Raw genomic sequence first — 25,178 nt, forward strand, 5'->3', positions numbered from 1 at the left:
TTAATTAAGTTTACTATCAATTCTTCTTAATATATAAAAAATATTATATATATGACTATATATAAATATATAAAAAATTAGTTTGGTTTTTTGGGTGGATTGATCCAAAAATTTTAAAATCGAGAACTGACCAAAAAATCAATTGGACCAATTGATCTAATGGATTAATTAGACCGAACCATTTTACTCAAATCACATCTAGTTTGGGTGGGTAATTGGTTTGGATTGGTTTTGCTCACCCCTAATAATTAGTCGTCAATTCTAAGCTTTATATCTTGATTATACCTTACGGATAGAGTTTTTGCATATTGTTCTTTCAAGATAAGATCATTTAAAGCAACTTTTATGCTACATGATTAATCAAGTCATTAACAAGATACAACACACTTTGTTTGGTCTAAACCTTTGCCAATTGCACCTTGAAAACACAAATTTATAAGCTTCACTTAACTCAAATGATAATAGGCACCATATCTGTAATATAACTGAAACATGACATCAATGCAAATTTCTCCAAAGTTTGTGGAGATCAATAATTAATTGATTAGATGTCATACATATAAAAAACTCTATTCACGCCCTAAACATTCATATAAATAAACCCATGCAACATTTTGAATTTGATGTTCACATCAAATCATATGAAATCAAAAGTTTCTAATCCCCTACATAACCAGTAACTAAAATTCTTAACATAAAGCATAGTAGCAGGATTGCAGAACCAAAAAACTCAATGTAAAATCATCCTTTCTCCCATGGAAATTTCAAACTACTTTGCCAAGCCAAAATGAAAAAAAAAAATGTAGACATTGGATTTAACATGTGGGTTTTTATTAACAGAAGAGTGAAGACAATCTAAGCTTAGAAAATTAGAGAAAAAAATCTGAAAAGTCTTGAAAAACATGGATAATGTGGAGCACTGAGCACTATTTTTTTGAGAAGAACAAAAAGGAAAAGTCTATCCAATGAGAAAATATAACATATTCATCATTGTCCAATCATTGAAACAATGTGAAAAATCACACACACACACAGATATTTAAATTCTTTATTTTTTGCAATCATATTTTCCACAACCAAGTTGGTCACCTCTAGTATTTACTAAATGTTACTACACTCTGACGTTGGGGTGTCGTGAAGACACCAAATTGGCAAGGTTAAAAAACCCTATTTAGTGAACATTAATCTTGACTAGGTTTGAAACCCCACTAAAGTGAAAAATAGTCAAACTCTCACTTTGGTTGGTCAAACTAAAGATACTAGAATTTCTTACTCTTTTAAAAAGAGTCTAGAGAAAATATGCACTATTTATTCAAGAAAACATTCTTAATTTATTCTCAACTTAATTGTATAATAATTAAGCATAAGGGTGCTATTTATAGTGTAATAGCCTCAAATTTTAATAAAACTCTACTTTTAGTTATCAAATACAATTAGAGTAGTTAACAAGAGATTTAAATAAAATAGGTATGTTATTCCTAAATAGAATATAACTAGCCTAAAGTCCTAGTGCAAGTAAGTTAAATAAAAGGAGAATTTTATTAGATAATAATAATCTAATAATATACTTTTGCATCATTCTCCCTAGATTGGAGAAAAAAGAATCGTTTTCAAACTCCATGTCTTCTCTGTGTTCTAATTTCCCGATGCATCTTCTTATCCCATATTTTGATCTTGTTGCGACTTTCTCTTTCTCATTGTCGTTTAAGATTTTCTCACCATATAGGGGCATACTTCTTCAATTTAATTGCAACAAGTTTTACACGATTTTCATCAAGAACATCTTTGAGCTCAAAAACTCTTTTCACTATGTAAAGCCAGTCAAGGAAGTCATTAAGGTGAAGTTTTTCTTCAAACTCAACAATGTTGACCTTAATTCCCAAATCTCTAATAGTAGTAACTCTTAGGTGATGTGTAGATACTTCTTCATCAGAGGAAGATTCTTGATGGAAAAGGGCTGGTATTATCCTTTTCATCATTAGAGCTATTATTGTTGATTTGAGTAGCAGCACGTTTTATGAGTTGCTCTTATAATTTTTGAATTTGAAGACGTAATTTCCCAATCTTAATCTCGTGATCATTTATTGACAAGCATTTTAGCGTTTTGGCAGCATGTTGGCTCAAATGAGGAACGACAATTTATGACAGTGATGATATGGTGATAACATGGTGATGGCGATGTGGTGACGCAGAAAAAAAGATGATGATGTAACTATAAAAACAATAAAAAAGATAAAATTACCCGAACAAGGGGAGTCGAAACCCAATAGCGACAAGAACCCGAATTACATAATGAACAATGATCCTCCCACTCTAATACTAAACTGACACTAAAGCATCATGAATACACCAATATTAGAGAGAATAGAAAATGTCACTTAGGTGAATATCAATCTTGGTAAGGTTAGAAACCCCACTAAGGTGAAAAATAGTCAAACTCCCATATTGGTTAGCAAACTAAATATACTAAAACCTCTTACTCTTTTGAAAAGAGTCCAGAGAAAATAAGCACTATTTATTCAAGAAAATATTCTTTAGCTAACAAAATGAGCCAAGACATCAAAATCATTAAAGAATTGTTTATGACATAGAGATTGAGGAACTATGTCTCCAAGTTCAAGAATTGCAAGAACAACTCGCAAGAAGAAATACTGGTCAAATCAACAACAGTAACTCCAATGATGAGAGGATAATACCAACCCTTTTTATCAAGAATCGTCTTTTGATGAAGAAGTATTTATACGTCGCCTAAGAACTGTTGTCTTTTGATGAAGAAGTACCTATAAGTTGCCTAAGAACTGCTGCTAATAGAGATTTAGGAATCAATGTAGATATCCCTGAGTTTGAATGAAGGTTTCACCTTGATAACTTTTTGACTGGCTCTACACATTGAAAAGAGTTTTTGAACTCAAAGATATTCCCGATGAAAAACGTGTAAAGTTTATTGCAATTAAATTGAATAAGTATGCCTCTATTTGGTGAAAAAATCTCAAACTTCAACGAGAAAGGGAAGATCGCAACAAAATCAGAACATGAGATAAAATATATCGAGAACTCAAACGTAAAGGCGTCGTAAAGACACTAATATTGGCGCGATTAGAAAACCCCACCAAGGTGAACATTAAAAATCTCATTAAGGTGAAAATTAGTCAAAGGCAAACCAAAGATATTAGAAACTCTTGTTCTTTTAGAAAGAGTTTAAAGAAAATAAGCACAATTTATGTAAGAAAATATGCTTTATTTATTCCCAACTTGATTGTATAGTAACTAAGGCTAATTATGCTATTTATAGTGTGACAGCTCAAATTCTAATAAAATTCTACTTTAGTTGTTTAATACAATTATAGTAGTTAATAACATTTTTAAATAAAATAAGTGTTTTATACTTAAATAAAACATAATTACTAACCTAAAATTCTAGTGCACGTAAATTAAATAAAAAGAAAAATTTATTTTTTTAGTATTTCTTATGCGAGATTTATATAATAATAATTAATAATATATTCCTCCATCACACTCCCTCCTTCGTTTTAACCTTTGGAGGTCCATAGAATCAAACGACGACTCATGTTCCATTAAGATCCAAGGGACAGTTGCCGAGCGCCCTAATGCTAGTGCCGCTGCTCTCCTGGCATATACTCCTGCTTTCTCAAAAGCTCTTCGATCCAGGCAAGAACATGACAGTGAGACCCTGTTCAATTTCCAGTTGTATTATGCACGTGCACTATTCTTCTCTATCTCTTCAATTGGAGCATCTTCACGACATTCAGCCTCCATTATAAAAATAGACATATAATACTTTATCACTTTCCTCAATATGTACATTACTAAGTAAGGCTAGTATTTTCTAAAACGCCTTCGTACAAGACATTAACCTGATCAAACAGAAATTGTCTAAACTTGGTATATAGTTCATTTTTTCTTTGCAGGGTTGTCTAGGATCCAATCATCCTTTTGGGGCCACTGCTGTTACAATCTTTTAAGGCCATACGTATCACCCTTGAAAATTTGTTTAGAAGTAGAAATTACTGCAGAAATTTCATTAATTTGATAATGTAATTTACCTTTTAAGCTAATCATTAATTTCATGGTTAAAGCATAACTTTTCCCCAAAAAAAACCAAAGTATTCAGTGTTTAAGTTTCCTACGCCATTGCAGTTAATGAAGTTACTTGTAAAAGTGGATCTTATAAGAGGGCCAAGTAATATATTCGATACTTAAACAACTCTGATTTGTGGAGTCTTGGATAACGTAATTGAGTACCACTGAGTTGTCAAATTACTTACACATTATTGAAAAAAAGAAAAGTGTAGAGATTGAAGTAGATCCAAGGTTGCGACTGTTGCTGATGTCCTCTTAATTATTTAAGCCAGATGGAGTTAGCAGTCACCAAACGAGAGACTTTTTGACTTGATATTTTTCAAAGAAAAGAAAATGGGGGGAACATGCTACCTATCATTAAAAGTTAACCCAACTATATATAAAAAATTGTAGTTAAAGCAGCTGCTTTCACGTAAAAAGCTGATCAGTAGTCCCCTTCTCTCCGTTGATGATGCTTCGTCTGATCCCTTCTTTCTTGTCAGGTGTCCCACGCCCCCATTCCGTGTCTCTCTCCAATATTCTAGCTATCTGCGTATTTCATTATGAGCTCGTGGCTTGTTTCCCAAACGTTGACACTATTAGATGCTCATTAGAAATATAGTGAATATATAATTATTGTTGAATAACTCCAAATTTTGAGACATTAGCCAACAAATTAATTATAAGAGCAGTTCTAATTATATATGACAAACACTAACAGGAAAAAACATGAATTCATGTTGAGAAATCAAATCATATGAAAGAAAACAAAAACAAACAAAACCGTTCCTTTCAAAGTGAATTATGGGGCAAGATTTCAAGATTTGGAGCCACTTTGAATAAACCAACTTCCTACTTACATTAATATAGTATTACTTGTACAAGGGACCAACATATATAATGATGTTAGATGCTGCCCTTTAGAGTATTGGTGCAAGAGGTCAGGAACTGATCACTGGATATGTATGGGTCTGTTTGAAGTTCAATTTTAGCACTTACATATAGACATATGTAACAATTATTAAGAATTGATTTTGAAACGCAACCAACACAGTGATGATTCATTTAATCATACGTGTTGAACTATGCTGCCACTGTTGTGACATTTCTTTGGCTGCCGACAACTGCCGATGATATTGTACGTTTCGGGGGTGATAAGAAAAATGGAGAGAAACTTGTTGGAGATTTCATGAATTAATTACTAGCGGTTACAATGGAGTAATCTATCTTTAAGGTTTTGTTTTTATATATACATTTGATTTTGTAATTCCTTAATTAAAATTGGAACATTGTAACATATATGGTGTTTGAATCTTGAAAATTTCACCTTTTTCATGAATTTCTTGTATTTTAATTTATATACAAGTTCATTTATTCATTATTCATCTGTCATCTTACATATTAGAAAACATAATATAATTTAAATAGTGTTAATTGAATCCTTTTTTCGTCTTAAATTTTTGAGAAATGCAGTTACACAAATTAACACGATTCATGAGAAAACTTGGTTTAGTATTTTATCAAGTTGGCGATACCCAAAATCATTACAAATGGGTGCATAATAATATGAACAAATTAGGGGATTAAAAAAAAAAAAAAAAGAGTTCCCAAAATTCCAACCAATGGGAATATATAATTTTGACTCTTGTTTCATGGCTCATCTCTTCTAAACGTGTACCTTTATGAAGGAAACGTGGAGATCGCAACTTCAATTCTATTTTTATCAAAAAAGTGGCTGCCACGACTTCATGGGCTGCCCAAATGTTATTCAAGGTCATGAACGTTGTTAAATTATTTTACATAGATATTATTTATTTTAATTTTTTTTCTTGACAGTATCTTGATTTGTCAAGGTCAATGTAAGTGAAAAAAACTTTTCTGCTCTTGTCCCTAATAAAATCTATTTTATTGTTAGTTGATTTCTTAGATCTTGAAAGAAAATTGACATACTAATGTTAAAAAAGTTTCAAAATTGAAATCTTCTTATAATCAATTATGTGTTAAGTTCAAACATCATAAATATTATTTTATGATAAAAAAGTGTATATATATATATATATAGTTAAGAATTAGAGATCTGAACCCAAATATTAAAATCTAAAGTAATCCTATAAATGTCATAAATTAGACAAATTATGTAAGAATTAGTCATATGAGTGGTGTATGGTACAATAACACAAGTACTAAACGACATATGCTTGCTTTCATTGTGATTTAAATATGAAAATTTAATGATATTAAATGTTTGGGTATGATACGGTCTCTCAAGTACCCCAATAGCATGCCTCTCCTCTCACTTCATGTACCAAATACCCACATCATGAAACGGATCAAGGGGCAGCCTTGGAAATCAATCAAGGTACCCACAAGAAAAAACAGAAAAAAGAAAAAGAAAATATAGTCCATAAAAACAACAGCGTATTCTACTGTATGTATGTATATATATATATTATTAATTAAGTATATAATGTTTTACATTAAAGTTATATAGATATTTTTGGTACAATTTTAATTATTTTAATTATGTTATATATATTATATATATTTTTTGTATGGTGCAGAATTGCTGTTTGCTCTGCAAATTTAAGCTGGAAACATAACATGATTTGGTACCATGTTTTTAAGACCAATCTCGAACTAGTTGTAAAGTAAAAGCAGTGTCAGGCAAAGAGAAAGAAAAAGGAAAAACAGTGGGGAAAAAAAAAAAACCACATCCTCCATTTAGACAACAGTGTTCCATTCCATCTTCCCCCTCCCCTTCTTAATTATTATTCCTCTCGTATCAAAAAGTCCTCTCTCTCTCTCTCTCTCTCTCTGTCTTCAAAAGCTTTTTCACCGTCTTAAAATCACTCTCTCTCTCTCTCTCTCTTTCTCGGTCTCCCGGTAGACCCGGTCTATCCAACTCTCTCTCTCTCTTATTTATCTATCCATTCCGATTCCTTTTTGCAGCAAATTTTCCTTTTCTCATTTATTGTTATCTCTCTCTTTTGGCTCTCTTGTTTAGGGTTTTGATTCAATCATTCTTAATGAAATAAATATGACGACTACTTCTGTGAAGAAGAACATGTTACCTCCTGGTTTGGTTAACAATCTGCAAGAAGTTCTCCTTAGCAGAAAAGGAGGAAACAACAACAATGAACAACAAAAGGATGATTCTGCTGCTGATTCTACTGAGCCATCTACTTCTACTTGTAATGAAGACGCTGCTGATGGTAACGACAGCTCCAAGCCTGTCGTTTTGCTTACCAACGGGGAAGGGATTGACTCCCTTGGCCTTGTTTATCTCGTTCAAGCTTTGGTCCGTTTAGGCCTCTACAATGTCCATGTTTGCGCTCCTCAATCGTGGGTCTTTCCTTGAAATTTCTCAAATTTTCTGATTTCTTTTTTGTTTCGTCGTAATTTTTGCATTTGCTCATCTGGGTTCTCCCCAATTTTTATTTTTTGGTTTGCTTCTCATTGTTTATTTACCAGGATATGCGGGTCTCTCTTATTTTTTAATCGTTTAGCAAATTTGGTTATGTTCTTTTTAGTTGGTCTTGATATCAGAATTGGCAAATATGCAAATTTTCTTTCTTCATAATTCTTTTTAACTCTTTTTTTCTTTTGGAAATGTCGCTTATATCGAATTATGATTGTTCTGCTTTTTTTTAATTATATTAATTTGGACATTTAGTCTAAAAATATTTAATTTCTAACATTTTGGCAAGTAAATCTGGTAATTTGTTGTGATTTATTAGCTTCTGAATGGATTGCTTCAGGGACAAATCTGTTTCGGGTCATTCAGTAACTCTCCGAGAAACAATTGCTGTTACTCCAGCCGAAATTGATGGCGCCACAGCTTATGAAGTATCAGGTGTGATTGGATTTTGCATTAATGTTATTCAATTTTTTCGGGCAAGTTATAAGTATTTGTTGAGTTGGGATATGAAACCACACTATTATAGTAAGCCAAGTATAGTGTGTCAGAACTAAGAACCATCATTTTTTTATATGATGGAAATTTGGCTTTTAATTTTTTTTTCTGACTGTTATTTGTTACCTTTTTCAGATGCTCATGTGAATATATGTCTGCAAGCTTGTGTAAATTTGATGTGGATTGAGTTATAATTCATAATTGGCTTCAATCATGATTCTATGCTTTCAGGGACTACTGTGGATTGCGTCTCCTTAGCCTTGTCTGGGGCACTATTCTCATGGTCAAAGCCTCTACTGGTTAGGCATTCATCCTCTAATCAATGAATTAAAAACATAAGTTTGGTTTTAAGCATTTATTGACTACTGTATGTGATGTAAATTTCCAGGTAATTAGTGGAATTAATCGGGGATCAAGCTGTGGTCATCACATGTAAGTCTTTGAACATGCCTGCACAATAATACCAATTGAATTTTGCTTTGATTTTAACAGGTGGGACTAGTGCCCTTTTAATTGATATTTATAAAAGATACTATAAGTTTTCCTTTGAAGCTTTATCTGCTGATGATAAAGCTTTGCATGTCTTCATGCATGTGTTATGGTTTTTAGATCTTGTTAGTTTACCGATAATCTTTTTTGCTCGTGTTTGGATGCCAAGTGTATTTATAATGTGTAATATACCAGGTTTTACTCAGGTGTTGTGGCTGGCGCTAGAGAAGCATTAATTTGTGGTGTACCCTCTTTGTCAATATCACTGAACTGGTGACTTACAATCCTGTTTTATGGGGATTAGGTTCTACTATTTTCTTTTCACTTTCATAATTGAATGTTCTTTTGAATGTTGGATACTATTGCAGGAAGAGGGAAGAAAGCCAAGAAAGTGATTTTAAGGATGCAGTTGCTGTTTGTTTACCTTTAATCAATGCAGCCATCAGAGATATTGAAAAGGGTGTTTTCCCTAAAAGTTGCTTTCTAAGTATAGAAATCCCTACTTCTCCTTCAGCAAACAAGGTTTGGATTCCTTAGTTTAAGGACATTAATAAAATAAGATTGTGATAACTTTTATGTGATGTGTACTGATGTCTATCATGTTTTAAATGAGATATGATAGTGGTTTTGGTCTTTAAATTGTGGATATCAACTGATGATGAATATTTGCATATAATTGCTTCCTTGTCATGCCCTCATGAAATCTTGTTATATACAACTGTTTAAAAGCCAATTGGATTCTGTTAGACAATTCATTGTAGCTGATGGTGACAATAATTTTCTAGGGTGGGTATTGAGTGTTCCTGTTTTTAAACTGTCTGTTGTGCTTCTTATGTTAGGAGAGGCAAAATATATGAGGTCACTATCATCATAAAAACGATCTTTTGTTAGAGCTAATGTGGAAGATCCTTGCTTACGCCTTAGTAGAGCAATCAATCTGCTCATCTATTCGTATTCATTTGTTTGTTTGTAGGCTATAGCATGAATGTGTGGGAACTCTCATATAGTCATATCAGGTTCAAATTATTAGGTAATCTTGGAATTGTTTTCATAAATGTCCCTTTTGGAACTTTTCGAAGCTCTCTATCTCTTCTTTTAATTTTCTTAGATGCAGAGATTTGAGTGAGATATGATTTACTTCCTAAATTGTTATGGATGGGTGAAGTTTCATTGCTTTTAGTCATGTCAAAGAGTTGGATGTGCCTAAAAGCAGCATTTTTAGAGGTTATTATACAAGGTTCATGCCTTGTCTTCTTTAAGAGAATTAAAATCCTTAGAAAGCATCATGATAATATATGATCTGGTAGGAAGTTTCAAGTCATGCTCTTTATTGATGAAATGGAAATTTCCCTGATGCAATGTCCCTCTTAAAAGATCTGCACCCCAAGTGATTTGGCAGAAAAATTTTTGGAAAATTGATTATGTGAAGCTTCAAGTAGAAAACATCCAATTTTGCTACTTTTGAATGGAAGCTTCTTTGAACAGGGGAAAGCTTTAAATCACCCTTGGAAGGAAGCTTCCTTATGGTGGTTGGATGTTCTATATAAAAGTACATTTCGACAATCCAAGTTCCAACCAGCATAGTTACTCAAATATTTGAATCCAAGTTGTGTCCAACTAGACACAAAAGAATGGCTTTTGAAGTTTGATAAAATTTCACACATGTCATTGTGTCTTGTCACACATAATTCGGACTAAAATTTTTGATCTGTTCAGTGTTACTCCTTTAGATAACCTCTGTAGCTGTGCCTTTTTGTTTCTTTTTAATGTTTCACACATAAATTATGCTAATGGAACATGAGTCCCTATTTGACTTCATAAATTGTTCTTGATGGCTGATGCTTCATACACAATTGATCTGCTATGTTGCCTTCAGTTATGATCTTTCTACTGCTAATTTTTTCCTGCTTATTTTTGTTCTTGTGGGATAACTCTATCTGGCAACTGCATCAACTAATTCTTGCCTTTTTTTTTTTTTGAACATGTTGTTTGTTCTAAGAGCTGATCCATTTAATGACCTTTTACTTTGATGCTATATCTGTTTTATCAGATTATTTTATCAAAACTGTTTAGCTCTATATTCCTTATCTTTCTTCGAGCACAATCTATTGTTTCATTACATCAGCTGCATGCTCCGCCCACTGTTATGTGTAGTTATTTTCGGCACGTAACTTTATCTGGTCTCTTCATATATTTTTGCTTATTCATATGTGACAGGGTTTTAAATTGACCAAGCAAAGTTTTTGGAGATCTGCTCCAAGTTGGCAAGCTGTTTCAGCTAATCGGCATCCTTCTGCTGCACATTTCATGTCTAATCAACAAAGCCTTGGTATCCAACTTGCACAGCTTAGCCGAGATGCATCAGCTGCTGTAAGTTTCTTTTTATTGAACAAGATTGCATCATTCACTCCCCTTCCTCAACCCCCTTATACATGTCTGCATTCTTTATATTAATCTCTTAAATTGTAGGATCAGTATCTTTGTCACTCTTCACTCTTGATAATGTATGCATATGTTTCCACAGGGTGCTGCTCGCCGCTTGACCACACAAAGGAAGAACGTGGAGATAGAATCTGTTGGGGCTGCTAAATCTGATACCAAGAAAGTGAAAAAGTACTTTCGATTGGAGGTATTGAAAATTCCATCTAAGAAATCTAGAAGTTATTAATTGCCATAAATCCCGATTTTTATTGCTCTTGTAGTTGGTGAAACCAAGAACGAGAAATCCTTTTCTTATCATCTTCTTTTCTAAATAAATATTATATTTTAAAATTTTTTCTTATTTCAATAATATATTTGAACATTTCCATAGAATCAGGGTTTGCCTACTTAGGAATCTCTTAAATGGAATATTTAGTTGTCTCATACATGTTGCATGTGCATCTCAAAAGCTTAAAAGCTTCCTTTTTTTTTGTTTATACTAATTTTTGCTTGCTCTTCATCAATCTTTTTTCTTATCCACGTATACTTTAATCTTGTTACGAGTAATTATAGTTGATTGTTGATATGGGTATATATATTTTGCAGTTTGTTGATAGAGAACAGGAAGATACAGATGAGGATTTGGATTTCAGGGCACTCGATAGCGGATTTGTAAGTTGAAACCCTATTGTTTTTTTCCCTGAAATTGGTTTTGAATGATTGATTTTCGTTTTCGTGAGGGTCATGAAATTGACCTATGTAATATTAAATGGTTCCTTTTATGTCACCATAAAACAGCAGTTGATTTGGTTCTTTCATTTTTGCTTGAAATGATAGGTTGCAGTAACTCCCCTATCACTTTCTCCACAAATGGAATCAGACATTCAAACGGCTGCATCAGATTGGATCTCCAGTGCGCTTCATGGGGAGCAATAGAACCTTGGGTACCAACATAAAATCTTAATCAGTCATTTGTATAAAGCCACAGGAGCGATATACATTTAGTCATCAATTGAGATCTGCTTTGTTATGATATTTCTTTTTTCCCTCCTCTTTGTTATGTATTTCCCTTTCCATTTTTTATAAAGGGTTCTAAACACCATCAGGTTTGGGGTTGTCTTGGTTTCCTCTAGGTCTTGATACAAGGAAATAGCCTTGGTCTGAATGATATGACCATGTGCTTTCCCCAAATTATTGTTGTTGTTTCTTTTTTCCTGACCACTTTTTTCATTTTTTGTTCTTTGGATTTGTATGTAATTTCTTCTTTGATTTCTTAGATGGTGTTCATGATTATTAATCAATTTTTTCAATTTACTTTTGTGGTTGACTAATCATTGAGCAATACTATCATAAGCCATCACATTTACTGTATTTATTGAATTATTTGGGATGATTTCAAGTGTATTGAATTAACCTTTTAACTATTGGCCATTAAGCAAAACCTCTCTCAACCTCAATGGTTAAGCTTCCCCAATTACTTATGTGATTGTTAAGATATATTTAAAGATTTAAATTAATCATTACTAGTAACGAGTGTAAGTTTTAATAGTCACGTGATTTAAGGTCGAATTGTTGTTGGGTTAATGGTGTTTGGATATAGATCATTACAATTGATATTCGAACATGTTCTATCGTGGTGTGGACTTTTAATTTTCGTTGGTGAGGCATGGATCATACGGGTGGTGTTTGTTATTTTGTTAGAAATGTGATTATTGAAAATGTGATTACTGGATATGTGATTGTTGAAAAAATAATTTTGTAACGTTTGCAATAACATGAGAAAGTAATATCATAAAGAATGTGATTGGTAGGGGATTATATCGTAGTGTTTGGTTTGAAAGGATTTTATTGGAAATATAGTATAAATTTACAAAATTATCTTTACATATATCAATATACAATTAAGTACTTTTCTTCTTTTTAATATAAATTTTGAAGTTTACATTTCTTTTATAAAAATTGATTGAAGTAAAAAAATATAAAATTATTTTTTAAAATGGTGAATCAAAATATAAGAAAAAAAATGAAAACATCAAATAAAAGAAAAAAAAAAGCAACGAATAGGGGTATTGAAAACGGAACATTGCAGTGTTTTTTCTTTTTATTGATTTACTTTGTTTTGCCCTCGGCAAAGTAAAAATAACTCAAGCTATTGCACTGCAAAGTAAAAGATCATATCCTCTTTCCAAACACACCATAAAGTGCTTTGGGCAAGAAAGAGAAGAACATAGATAGTGTTGACATTTATAAAGCTTTTTAGCCGTTTTTTTCCCCAGAAGGAGCTGCTTATTTTGACGGTGGATCTTGATATTGTTAGTAAAACCACTATTTTGTATGAAGATTGTTTTTGAAAAAAGAATAAAAGAGAGGGTTAGATTATGGTGAGGACTGTTTGGGAGAAAAAAAATTATAACTTAACTTTCCCTTCGGTGAGAGAAGAAAATGATGTTCCCTTTGCTCACTGCAATCACTTTGTAATGGGAAGACTTTTTCGTATTTTTTTTACTAACCAAACACTATAAGCACATTACAATAAATTAAAATGCAGAAAATCTTCTCTACTTACATCATACCACACGCTCTCATAGAGTGAGTTTTGATTGTGATTGCTTTGATGCGAACATCGAGGATCCATGGGGTATTGATTATAATTGTCTTGACAAAAATATCAATGATTTGAGTTTGTGAGATTATTATGCTTATAGCACCTCATATTATACATGAATGTGATTGTTAAGACTTGAATCTTAAATTAGAACATCAAGGATCAAGGGGCTTTTATTATGATTGTCTTGATAAATGTATAAATGATTTGAATCGATAGGATCGCTATATTCATCGATTGTAAATGTGATTGGTAAGATTTAAATTAATGAAATTATTTGAAAAAAAAATTCTAGGTAAATGGTGCTCGGACCCCAAACATATTACAAACCATTGTTAATTTGTATTTAATTTCAAGTTATAAGTATGATTATAAAAAAGTTCTACTACTTACAACTTCAAATTTCATTTTTCTAATTTTTGTACTCTTATCTCTAACTTTCTCTATCTATTCAATTTTTTTTTTTCAAAATTTTCCCTTTTTGAACATCAATTTAAAGTGTAAAAAGGTGCTTATGATTTATTAACCTTCTTTTATGCTAACATATTAATTTCAAAATTAAGTACATAATGAAATTCTATGGAAAAGGCCCAGTAAACTACTTGGGCCTTGTTAGACAACATTAGTTGGGCCCTACACCCATTAACAAACTTGTCTTCCTCTTTTGCAATTCGTCACTCATTTCTATCCCACTCTCTAGGGTTTAGCAAAAGCCAGTTCTTCAACAGAAGAAAAATAATGGCGACTAAAGCCCTTGTTAGAACCGGAGCGTCGCTGATGAACCGGCTGATAGCGAATCCGCTTCTCAAGCAGAAGCCGATTTCCAACCACCGAATTGCGAATCAAGGCTTCCAAATCACTCCTCAGCTCTTCCCGTCTCTCTTGAAGCCACAACCCTCTCTCCATTTTCCTCAAAACGATGCCGACTCCCTCTCTAAAGTCTCCTCTTTAGGGTTTCTCTATCCGACTGGCCTCCCTTCTTTCCGCTTCTTCCTGCCGGACGGTACTCTCTCTCTCTCTCTCTCTTTGATTGCTTTGAAACTAAGTGGCATTGTAGTAATTCTACCGCTTTTAATCTTGGTATTTAGTAGTAGTTCTTAAGAAATTTTGATTTTTTTTTTTATGTTTAACTTCCTTTTAATCATCAGCAACTAGAATGAATGCCGCTGCTCCCCCCAAAATAAATTCATTATTTTAGTCGATAATAATATTTGTTTTCCAGTGTCAACAGTTTATGATTGCACTAATTCCGATGTTCATCAGATTCTAGATTTTGCCTGCAACCCGTTATTGCATGTTTTAAATGGTACATCGGCTGTCTAGTCGATAATTTGTTAACTGGTTTGATTGCTCCCTTTTATGAGTTCTGTTTACAGTTACTGTGTTTCTTACGTATTATTGCAGTGGATTCAGCCAGCGAGCCAATGCTCTTATTCCCCAAAAGAACATATCAGCCTAGTCATATCAAGCGCAAAAGGACTCATGGATATTTTGCTCGGTATAGCTCTCTTTCTTCTCTTATAATGTGAATCATTAACTTTTGGTAGTTCCTCTGACTCGAAATCGGCGTTGTAGTTGGTGAATTTGTTTGAAATATAGTTTCATTTGAAAAATCAGGATGGCTGGTTCAGTGGCTTTGGTTAAGACTAGAATTATTTTTGATTAGGCTAATTACCACCCACATCTTAGTGGGGCTTTCCTTAGAGCAGTTCCCTCTTCCTGGCTACATGACGAAAGGACTTTTTTGGGGGGCCTTTCAAATGAATTTTCCTTTTCAAACTCATTGAAGTCTGTAGATCTGCGAAATCAAATACTATTTTCTTTTTCATGGACAGCAAGGCAACAAAGGGTGGCCGACGAGTCATTGCTCGAAGAATAGCAAAGGGTCGTTCGAGAATTACTGCTTAACATCTCTTTTACTGGTAATGTTTTGATCAGAATCAAATTTCAATGCTCCCTGAAATGTGGTACAACTAAGCAATTTCAAAACACTTTTGCTCAACTCTGTTGGCTCTGCCTGTCCTGGTGACACCTTGGAGGAGTATTGTTCTTTCTTCAGATAGATGTTTTTTTTAGTGATATCTGATATGTTGACTATTAGATTGTCTTTCAATACATTAGTGTTTGCAAGAATTAACTGACTAAGAAAGTTATGAAAATGGTTGTAGTTCATTATCAGGAAGTGTAGTTGCATTTGATTTGATCTCTGTTTGTCTGCTTAGAACAATTGAAATTTTGAGTCTGATTTAGAGATCAAAGATTGTGTTAGGAAGGACAAATTGCGTTTGTTGATTCCAAAAGGATGTGTACCAACTCTTTTCTTCCTAATACATACAGTGCAACTGCTTGTTAGTCTTTGGATGAAGTTTTATGATGAGCGTGGAACAATATTCTACCATTGTAAACTCTTAATAATCTAATTTGGCATATTATTACGGTTCTCTGAATAAAGTAAGTATCTATTGCTTTTCAAAAAAAAAATGTAAGTATATATTATGTTTCTGTGTAGATTTTTTTCCTGTATGTATTCGTTCTCATGGTCTAGTGCAAGGTTCAGTATCAGCATGCATGGTGTCTAAAGCTGACAATATTCAAATTTCATAGATAAACGACGAAATGCCCAGGATTTCTTGCCAAATCTTAGTAGCCATCTGGATCATAGATTTCTTGCGGTACAGTGGGAAGTGGTACTAAATACTGAGTTCAATTACGGCCAGATATGAGATATCAGCTAGATAAGGCTGTACTCCATTTGGTAAATCTTTTCCCAAGTTTGCAAGTTAAGTGTACAAAGCTGGTGGCCTTATGGCCTCTTGCGTCAAACAGTTCTCCGGTCCATATGGATGGAACTCTTGAGTTATTTCCTCAATAAATTAAGCAGGAACTAGCATACTTTTATAGTGTTAATTACCAAGATACTTTCTTCCTCAGTTGTCCAACCCGAAGCAAAGCATGCCCCAATGGCTGAAAGTGATTGCCCTTGAAGGCGGCCTCCAGGCGGTAGTACTAGTGGGGAAACGAAGTCCCCTTACAGATTACATTGCAGTCATCTGGTTCCATCACGAGAGGCAAGCAAAGCAAATGCTGCTTAATTTTTTTTTCTCCTTTATTTGCTTGAGGTTGTGGTCTTCGAGCATAGAAAGCAGACATGGATCATGATCTAATATTAGTGGTTTACTGTTAAGGGTCATTAGCATTAGGGTGTAGTGAAAGGGCATATCTTCTGGGCCCCAACCAGCCCGATTTCCGGATAACTAACCACTGGTCAAGTGTCAAACATTGATGACATGCCGAATCAGTCGGGAAGTTGGCCCGTGCTTGTTTTGTCCTCATTGTTTTACGTTGTTCAGCCTGCAGCCATTTACTTTATAAAATTGAAAGTCCCTTCCATTCACCCAACTTGTTCATCATGACATTTTCTCGTATTATGCTTAGTTTATCAGAATTTTGGCTTTAAACAACAGCCCCCTGGCTACGATGGGCCCAAAAAGAAAAAAAAAATTTATCTTCAAAGTTTTATCCAATTAATTAGGAGGAAGAAAATGCAGGCGCATACACTAATTAATTAGCAGCTGGGCCTGTGCCTCTCAATCTCAACTCAAATTCTATTGGAACATCGCCTGTCTACATATGTAATGTAGACATTATATATCTTCCATACTATTTAATTTAAGAATAATTATTTTTTACTCAACGCATTGTAGAAAAAGATTAAATGCTGAAAATTATACCAACTACCAACTTTACGAAGGGGTCTCCAGGGAACATAAAATATAGTAGTATGTTAGTAATATAATATATAGTATCTATATTTTGTTGGAACCAAGATGTTATTCTTAAGGGATATTGAGAACTTTAATGTTATCCCTGGACGACGATTACGACGTTGATTAATCTGGGATAGAAAAAGGTGAATAAAAAGTCTGCTTTATTTATTTTAAAAGAATATTTATATCAGAGTCATGCAGTACGGTACTTAAAGTAGGATATAATTCTAGGTAGTAATATTTTTGTCTGATTCATGTAACTTGTTCGTCTTCCAACTTAATCCTTCATGCTGTCCCATCCCAATCCCAAATTAAAGTGCATATATGAAAATTAAAATAGCTTCGGAAACTTCCGACGGAAATTATGGAAATCTCTCATAAGACCCTATATCATTACCAGCTACTAAATATGTTGGTCTGCACATTAATCTTTAGTGCCGTCACCTTGCTACAACTTTCTATTAATCATACATAAAATGTATGAATATGAATTTTCCATTGTTTTATATGTCCCCACCTACAAAATGAGAGAGAAAGAGAAAGCTATATAATAGAGGAAATGATATAGAAATATAGAGTAGAACTTCACTAGAGAAAACTATATATATAAGCTGGTATACAAATATATATATATATATATATATATATATATATTTTCGACGAGTAATTAACATGTGAAATTAATTAAGAACCTACATTTATTTATGGAACATCATCAGACAGCATTATATATAATTCTGAACATTTGAAACTAGTAACATTTAGGTTTTAATTTTCTCTCATAAGACCTGAACTTAATATGTTCTGCATATATGTTAAAAGAAAATAATTGCTTTGTATGGAATGAGCCCGTAGACAATACCTCGCTAAATCCAACCCAACATAATGTAAGATGTGATCCGCCATGCCTAGGGGTCCCAGCTGCTTGAAGCAAGATTAGGGTTTGTAACATATTGTCCGCTGGATAATGCTGATAAGGATGACGATGATGAAGATGATGGCAGCTGCGACGTGATGATGGTATCCATGTACTCCATCTGGCTTGTTGGCACGTGCATGTCATGTGGGTAGGTTGAACCAGCTGACGGAAAACATGACGATGAAAGTCTGGAAACTGGATCGATATTTTCTAGTGAAACAGATGCTTGTGGCAAGCTGCAGATGTTTCCTTCAAGGATTTCACAGAGTTTGGGCACGGTTGGGGCCATTAACGGTTGGTCATAAGGAGTTACTGCAGTGGTTGGATTGATAAGCTTATCACTAACAAAATTTTGGACTACTTCATTGCTGAAAATTTGAACGTCTTCTTGGTTTTGATGATCAAGATGTTGAGGGACAAAGGGCGGCAATGGCCATGTTGGGTCAAAGGAAGAAGATGTATTTGAAGGGGGCGGGAGCATTGGAGTTGGAAAATGATGATGAACCAAATCGATATTGTAATTGTTCGAATTTGGCTTGAAATCTCCATGACCAAAACTTTGTAGTACTGGTGCTGCCGGGAAAAGGTAGAGGTGGTCTTGTTGAGTACTTAAGATCAAATTAGGGTTTGCGTTTAGAGAGATAAAACCGTCCTCTGGAGGAGTAGAATTATGAACATCAGCGAAAGATGCTAAAGGTGGAACATCATGAGAGATAAGCTTCTTCTTGATACTTGAATTCCAAAAGTTCTTCACCTCATTATCTGTTCTCCCCGGTAGATGCTTTGCTATCTGTGCCCATCTATTTGAGAGAAAGTGAAAAAAGAAAAATGAAAGATCTAAGTACGAATGTGTAAATACTGATACATATAATGATCATAAAAAAAAAAGAGACATTGATGATTACTATGATGATGGTAATTAACCAATTTCCATAGTACTAGTAACAATGATGATGGAAAATAGTCAAAATTATAATTTTAGCATGTCTATAATAGTTGAACTACCTGTTGCCTAGAATACTATGGAGTTCAATGATGAGAGCTGCTTCTTGTGGAGAGAAACTCCCACGTTTTAAGTCTGGTCTGAGGTAATTTATCCATCTTAATCTGCAGCTCTTTCCACATCTCTGCAGGCCTGCACCATAAAACAAGCCAAAAAGGATTAACAAGCTGAAAAAGATAATAAACAGGCATCAAATGTAGTTGGTAGTTGCAGTTAGTCTGCGAAAAAAAGGTTAGAGAAACTAGAGCAACGGAGATGATGGTAAAAAACAACCAAAAAATTATGGTTATGAGTCAAGAAACCATCGAGAGAGAGAGGAAGAACCTGCAAGTTTAGGGACTGAGCTCCAACAACCATGGCCATAGGTTGTAATGTAGTTAATGAGTTTCTCATCTTCCTCTGGTGACCATAGCCCTCTCTTCACCTTCTGCTTGTTGCAACAGGAATGGTGCCCCATCTCTCTCTCTCTCTCTCTCAATATTGCAGCCAATGGCAGGCCAGAATCAGTGCTGAAAATTGTTTATTCAAAAGGTCAAAAAGAAAAGCAGATCAGAAAAGGGCGAGAGAGAGAGAGAGAGAGAGAGTAGTGTTTCTATATGATCAAAGACCTAAGCCCCAGGAGTTGGTTTACAAGAAAATGTGAAAAACATTGAACTGGGGGTGATATGAGAAACTGATCAGAGTACACTGAGGCTGTGAATTTAATGTAGGGAGCTGTACCATGGTGGCCCAGTTAGGGTTTGCGGGCAAAAGGCTAAAATCTGCAGTCTTAACCTGTAAGGGCTGTATGGCTTATAATGGGATCCTTTCTCTGTTCTTTCAGAGATGGGGCTGCCTTGTCCACATGGCACACATGCAGGCTTGTGGGTCCCCTGTTTTGACAGGTCCCACTTTGGACTTATCGACTTCATGTACGATCAAACTTGAAACTGGCTGAAAAATTTTCTGATCTCTGACCTGCCAATTCCATTGTTGCAATGGTTCAAAAATTTAACCTTCACCGGAAGGATTGATAATTACAACAACATCAAATAATAATGAGGTCAGCTGATCTGACGGTTGTGATGGTATGAAAGTTTTGATGTGATAGTGTGGGTCTTGATTGGATCATTGCAACAGTAAACAGTCCCTGTTTGCAGACTGAAAACCTTCGCAAAATATGTTCTTTGTTTTACAAATTGACAGCAAGGTTTATACAACTGTCCCACCACAGATGCTTTGTTATTCTCTGCTAAAAGTAGATTTTTAACTGTTGAAAATGGAGTATCATCATCATATTCTTGTTATTATCATCATACTTTTATTTGTTCTAAAGCAAGATTAATTAATTGCTGTTGAATTCTTATGGAACTTGCATGTAATCAAGTGCAAAAAGGCCCCTTTTAAAGTCATGCAATGTGAGGAAAAAAAAAACAAGTAAATCTAAATATACAAATATTTTCCACCTCATTTTTCTCTTTTAGATATGAAAGGGGAGTTCAGAAACTTAAAGATTCGAAGATGTGGATATCAGCCATTCTTACATTTTAATTAGTAAAATAAATTCTTGAAATTTAAGTTCTAAATCACTAAGAGTTGAAATGTTTTAACAATATCAAAGAGTTCTTTCCATCATTTATTCTTGGTGTTTAATTTTCTGTTTCCATGTTGTTTATTAGAGTCAATATGCTCTGCAATTTTTGCATCATGCTTTAAATTATATGAATCAGAACTAGACAATTAGTATTAATTATGAATTAACAATTGAAACAACACTTTGAAAGCCAAATCATTGATTGGCATCTAAGCAATGGAAGACAGCCAAACTAGCTCAAGTAATTATTCCTCTTTGGGGACCACATTACACTAGCAATTGCTGAATTTCTTTACTTTGATGGAAGCAATGGATTGCTTAATTAACATCTAGGGCTCATTGTTGACAAAAAATTTCAATGCAAATCCGTTTGTTTTTGTTTTTGTTTTTTTTTTCCCAACTTTTCTTGGATTGGACTCGATTGGATGGCTATATCTTCGGACAAGAGTGGCCACCCCTACCATGAAAAATGCAAACACATAGTAAAGCAGAAATCAATTTACTTTTGAGCTAGATTATTAATTTTCATTAGTGGGGTCATAAGGAATTTGATATATATAAAAATCCAAAATGTGTAAAAAAATTTTATTTGGCTGATTGAATGAGATATTTCAGGCACATATAGAGATGGACAGAGAAATGACTAGCAATGATCATCAATGAAAGAGTCAAAAGAATTTTTAAGCAAGGGTTTGGTTATGATTGAACTAGGGTCGCTAGCACAAATGCTTGCTCTTTCCATATTTAGCAGCCAGGTTTCTTTGTGGTAACATGAAAGAAGGGGAGGACAAGTCTGGCATGGAATGAATGCTGGCCTTTATCTTTATAGATCGGACGATATTGGGAATACTTATTAATGAGTATCGAAACAAAGGCTAAATGATATTGGGAACAAGAATTAAATTGATGGCAAAGAAAACCTTCTGCAAGTAAAATCCAACTTCTTGCAACATTCCATGAAAATATAAACGTTACTTGAATTTAGGTTGTTAGGATCAAAAGTATTAATTTAATAGACCCATAAGTTTAGGTATGTTTTCTTCCAAGTAGAGAATTTAATTATATCGAAACATATAAACTTGATTCTTTGTTGGCTAGAGTCAAAAGTAATTAATTGGTTTAGATGCATCTCAATGATTAGCAATGCTTCATGTTCTGATAATTATTGTGCTAATTGATGGTAGCAAATGCGATGTTCTACAAGACTATGATTAAGGACATGGAAATGGTGATTATACCTCTATATGCCTGCCGGGCGTTTCTTTTATTTTTATTTTTTTCCTAATTCAATCTTTGCTCATTCGATTAGACAAATTTCCACGATTAGAAATTAAATTGTTCATCTTAATCTAAAGCATTTTTGACAATATTCTGCATGATCACTTAAAGGCAAAACAGAGTTGTTTTGCTTTATATTTAATATATATTATATATAAAAGAATAATCATCACGCTTACATTTTCTTCTAAACGAGGGTGAGGCTGTTGAAAAGTTAAACTTTCTTTTGTCTTTCCTCCTTGGTACAATTTATCATGAAACGAAAACCACCTTCAAAGCCATATGAATAAAATTTTTTTTTTTTAAAAAAAAAACCCCTTGGGAGCTAGAGTATAGTATGATCTACTGTACGTTTTTGTCAATCTCCAAAAACATGGCAAACGTACATCATCAGCTTTGTCTTAATTAAGTCGAATATCTTAATTAATTTTATTTTGTCCATCGTCTTTATAATTTTAGAATAAAAAAACAAAATTAGATTTTTTAAAAAATTGAATATTAAAGTATTAAATACTATGGAGGAAAAAAATATGTATTGTAATTTGTTCAAATGAAATGAAAAAAAAAATATTAAATATGAAATGACGTAAAAAGTGTACATATTATATTATATTTTGTTTAGATGAAATTAATGCGTTACCCATTACGTGCTGTACTATCATTAATTCATTATTATCAATTCCTGTAGAGGAAAGTCCCAACCACATCTCGCAACTTTGTTGAGCAAGGTATCTTTCACCGAGTAATATTGCTCCTTGCCTCTTCTTGCAATGCAAGTAATATATATACATTTATGGGAAAAAGTAGATTCAATTAATATGAGTGGCCTTTCTATATCCTTTTTCTCAGGGGAAAAAAATGATGAATTATATACCTAGGTTAGTTGGCAAATTCATAACTATTTTTCCAATGAATAAAAGACCCTCCAGCGTCAAATTCATCACTTTTCTTCAACTAGTATAAAATCTAGACTAATTATAGTAAAACTAAAAGATGGGCTATACTACAATATTCTCCAAGAAAGAATCTGAAATTTTTTGATAAGCACTCTATTCTTTCATACGCAAGAATTAATATGGATTGGTTTTAGTGCTTCTCGGCGTCGTTATTCCAATCAGATTGCTCTCGATTTAGCAAAGTGTTTAACTTGAAACAGATTAAGGTTCCAAATTGTGTTGTTTTCCTCCTTTTGATGCTTGACGTCCAAATTTAGCTCGATGGGAACTTGGGCTAAATTTCTCTCCTTTTGACCAACATCTATTTTCCTTGACATTCCGGTACAGCCACTAGATAATGACAGAGGTTATGATTATACTAAATCTGTTGGCATCATTGAATAATTAACTTAATCAAACTTTATTACGAATTTAGCTACAAATTAAAATAGAAGATACTGCGAGAATAATCGTAGAAGTCTGGACTCTTTTCGTTCATAATCACATAGATCATTAATTAAATTTATCATCATTTTTTTAATATCTATGAATATTTATATAAGCTGAGGTGTCAACATTGGAAAGTTGGTTAATAACAATGATTTACACTGAAAGTTGCAGTGTAGCTAACATTAATTCATTAAGATGAGTCTAAACGTGTTTCACAAGGAGGAATAGACAAAGCAATTCGTCAATGAATAGGGATTGATGCAAAAAGGGGTGAGTCCTGATATGTGTTTAACTAGCTAGCATTATTCCTGGTGGACTACTGCATTGACTTTCGTAAATGATGAACACCAATATAACTTGCAAATACAGGCTTTTGCAGCCAAGTGTGTTCTTCTTGTCTAATCTAGCTAGGTTAGGGACTTATAGTAGATACTTGATACTATGTGTGCTAGTTAAGTCAGATTGATCGATAATGTCCTTAATTTGAAGATTATATCAAGAATTTGAGAAAAAAACATTTGGATTATAATAAGCAATTGGGTATATAAAAGGAAACCCATATCCTAGAAAGTGTTGGAAATTAGGTTATAAGCATGCATAAATATACATCTCCCTGGCTAATGCAATTCCCCATATGAAAAATATGCAAGACGTAAAAGCTAAAATCATCCTTAAAGCAAATGCTCTCTTGAGGTGAAACAGGTGTGCAAAGTATCTAGGTTACATTTTAGTCTTGCTTCCGGAAGAAAAAGGTAAAGAGATTGGAATGCTTGTAATGGAAGAAATAGGACCGAACGAGATTCTTGATTTATTGTTGCACATGCAACAATTAATAGCCCCAGCCTCGTTTGCTTTATTTGTGGAGCCATCAGAGGACATAACCTGTGGAAGGATTTTGTTTTTTCCCAACTCACTGAGCCATCAAAAGAAGTACACATGAAAGAATGACCAGGTAATTCTTTGCCCTGTCTTGAAAGAGAATTGGTTTTGGTATGGGTCATTTTCATTCAATTTTTTTTTTTCGTTTTCGAATAAAAATAAAAAGAAGTAGTAATTTAGAAAATTTGCTTTCAATATCACAATTGAAATTTTAGAGAGGGCACTAATATCCTTTTCCATACTAAAAATGCCCCAAAACCATAAGAAAGGGAGTGTAGATTTTTGCAGTAAGTCATAAACTTCTCACCTAAATTTAACCCTTCCTCTTTGTTCTATACTTTTCCTCAACATTTTCTTTTTTCACTCATAAAACCAACTGATCATCAAATGACCTAAGATTACTCTATGTAAGAATCACGGTTGGAAGAGTATTATAAATAAGAGAAAAAAAAAAAAGCATTTCTCCTTATACCTCCCTTTTACCTCTTCATCAAGATGAAGTAATTACTTGTTCATAAAGAACAACTTGACTCTTATAAAAGCCATAAAAGATGAGAGAGGTGGGGAGCCGGAACTCCAATGGAGTTGCAAATGTCAAAAGAATCACTTTATACATGAAAAGCATGGAAAACTAGGCAATCATAAATTTGGCCCACCTCAATCACATATCTACAAGAAAGAAACAAGTAATTATCATTTTTCATTGGGTTATACTGAACATTTTTTTAAAAGTGGGTATAATTAAATTAACTTCCTTTATCCATGCATAATTAAATCAATGCCTCTATTCTACCTAACTTGACAAAGTCTTAATCCAATCAAACTTTTGGGCATAGGAAATTGGAAAATGTTGAGCAACTCTAGCT

General features: G+C 33.5%; 3 protein-coding genes across 5 annotated transcripts; 2 read left to right on the forward strand and 1 right to left on the reverse strand.

Annotated features, from left to right (window-relative positions):
* LOC18596155 (5'-nucleotidase SurE) lies at positions 6,771-12,212 on the forward strand. Of its 2 annotated transcripts, XM_007024455.2 has the most exons (10): positions 6,772-7,422; positions 7,839-7,933; positions 8,225-8,292; positions 8,382-8,425; positions 8,678-8,755; positions 8,851-9,004; positions 10,700-10,852; positions 11,007-11,111; positions 11,510-11,575; positions 11,741-12,212. In XM_007024455.2, exons 1-10 carry the CDS (start codon positions 7,118-7,120, stop codon positions 11,837-11,839), a joined length of 1,167 nt encoding a protein of 388 aa, XP_007024517.2. In that variant the 5' UTR covers positions 6,772-7,117; the 3' UTR covers positions 11,840-12,212. The 2 variants fall into 2 exon arrangements, with proteins under 2 accessions (XP_017979380.1, XP_007024517.2); XM_018123891.1 differs by lacking the exon at positions 8,678-8,755 and having other exon boundaries at positions 6,771-7,422.
* Positions 14,168-15,906, forward strand: LOC18596156. Its single transcript, XM_018122563.1, has 3 exons — positions 14,168-14,511; positions 14,913-15,006; positions 15,344-15,906. The coding sequence occupies exons 1-3, from the start codon at positions 14,247-14,249 to the stop codon at positions 15,414-15,416; spliced, it is 432 nt and encodes a 143-aa protein (XP_017978052.1). The 5' UTR covers positions 14,168-14,246; the 3' UTR covers positions 15,417-15,906.
* Positions 17,455-19,838, reverse strand: LOC18596157 (transcription factor MYB26). 2 transcript variants are annotated; one of them, XM_007024457.2, is made up of 4 exons: positions 19,522-19,838; positions 19,200-19,329; positions 18,138-18,994; positions 17,455-17,792 (listed from the first exon to the last, which is right to left on the reverse strand). In XM_007024457.2, exons 1-3 carry the CDS (start codon positions 19,652-19,654, stop codon positions 18,184-18,186), a joined length of 1,074 nt encoding a protein of 357 aa, XP_007024519.2. In that variant the 5' UTR covers positions 19,655-19,838; the 3' UTR covers positions 17,455-17,792; positions 18,138-18,183. The 2 variants fall into 2 exon arrangements, with proteins under 2 accessions (XP_007024519.2, XP_017978197.1); XM_018122708.1 differs by lacking the exon at positions 17,455-17,792 and having other exon boundaries at positions 17,943-18,994.

The sequence above is a fragment of the Theobroma cacao genome, chromosome 6, assembly GCF_000208745.1.
Source record: "Theobroma cacao cultivar B97-61/B2 chromosome 6, Criollo_cocoa_genome_V2, whole genome shotgun sequence".
Lineage (NCBI taxonomy): Eukaryota > Viridiplantae > Streptophyta > Magnoliopsida > Malvales > Malvaceae > Theobroma > Theobroma cacao.

Excerpts from the sequence above, each read along its gene's own strand:
- LOC18596157 (XM_007024457.2), bottom strand. The coding sequence starts at position 19,654 with ATGGGGCACCATTCCTGTTGCAACAAGCAGAAGGTGAAGAGAGGGCTA. Across the intron at positions 19,330-19,521 it reads CTCAGTCCCTAAACTTGCAG|GCCTGCAGAGATGTGGAAAG; the intron begins GTTCTTCCTCTC and ends TTTATGGTGCAG. Across the intron at positions 18,995-19,199 it reads CATAGTATTCTAGGCAACAG|ATGGGCACAGATAGCAAAGC; the intron begins GTAGTTCAACTA and ends TCTCTCAAATAG.
- LOC18596155 (XM_007024455.2), top strand. The coding sequence starts at position 7,118 with ATGACGACTACTTCTGTGAAGAAGAACATGTTACCTCCTGGTTTGGTT. Across the intron at positions 8,756-8,850 it reads TTGTCAATATCACTGAACTG|GAAGAGGGAAGAAAGCCAAG; the intron begins GTGACTTACAAT and ends ATACTATTGCAG. Across the intron at positions 9,005-10,699 it reads CTTCTCCTTCAGCAAACAAG|GGTTTTAAATTGACCAAGCA; the intron begins GTTTGGATTCCT and ends CATATGTGACAG.
- LOC18596156 (XM_018122563.1), top strand. The coding sequence starts at position 14,247 with ATGGCGACTAAAGCCCTTGTTAGAACCGGAGCGTCGCTGATGAACCGG. Across the intron at positions 14,512-14,912 it reads CCGCTTCTTCCTGCCGGACG|TGGATTCAGCCAGCGAGCCA; the intron begins GTACTCTCTCTC and ends GTATTATTGCAG. Across the intron at positions 15,007-15,343 it reads ACTCATGGATATTTTGCTCG|CAAGGCAACAAAGGGTGGCC; the intron begins GTATAGCTCTCT and ends TTTCATGGACAG.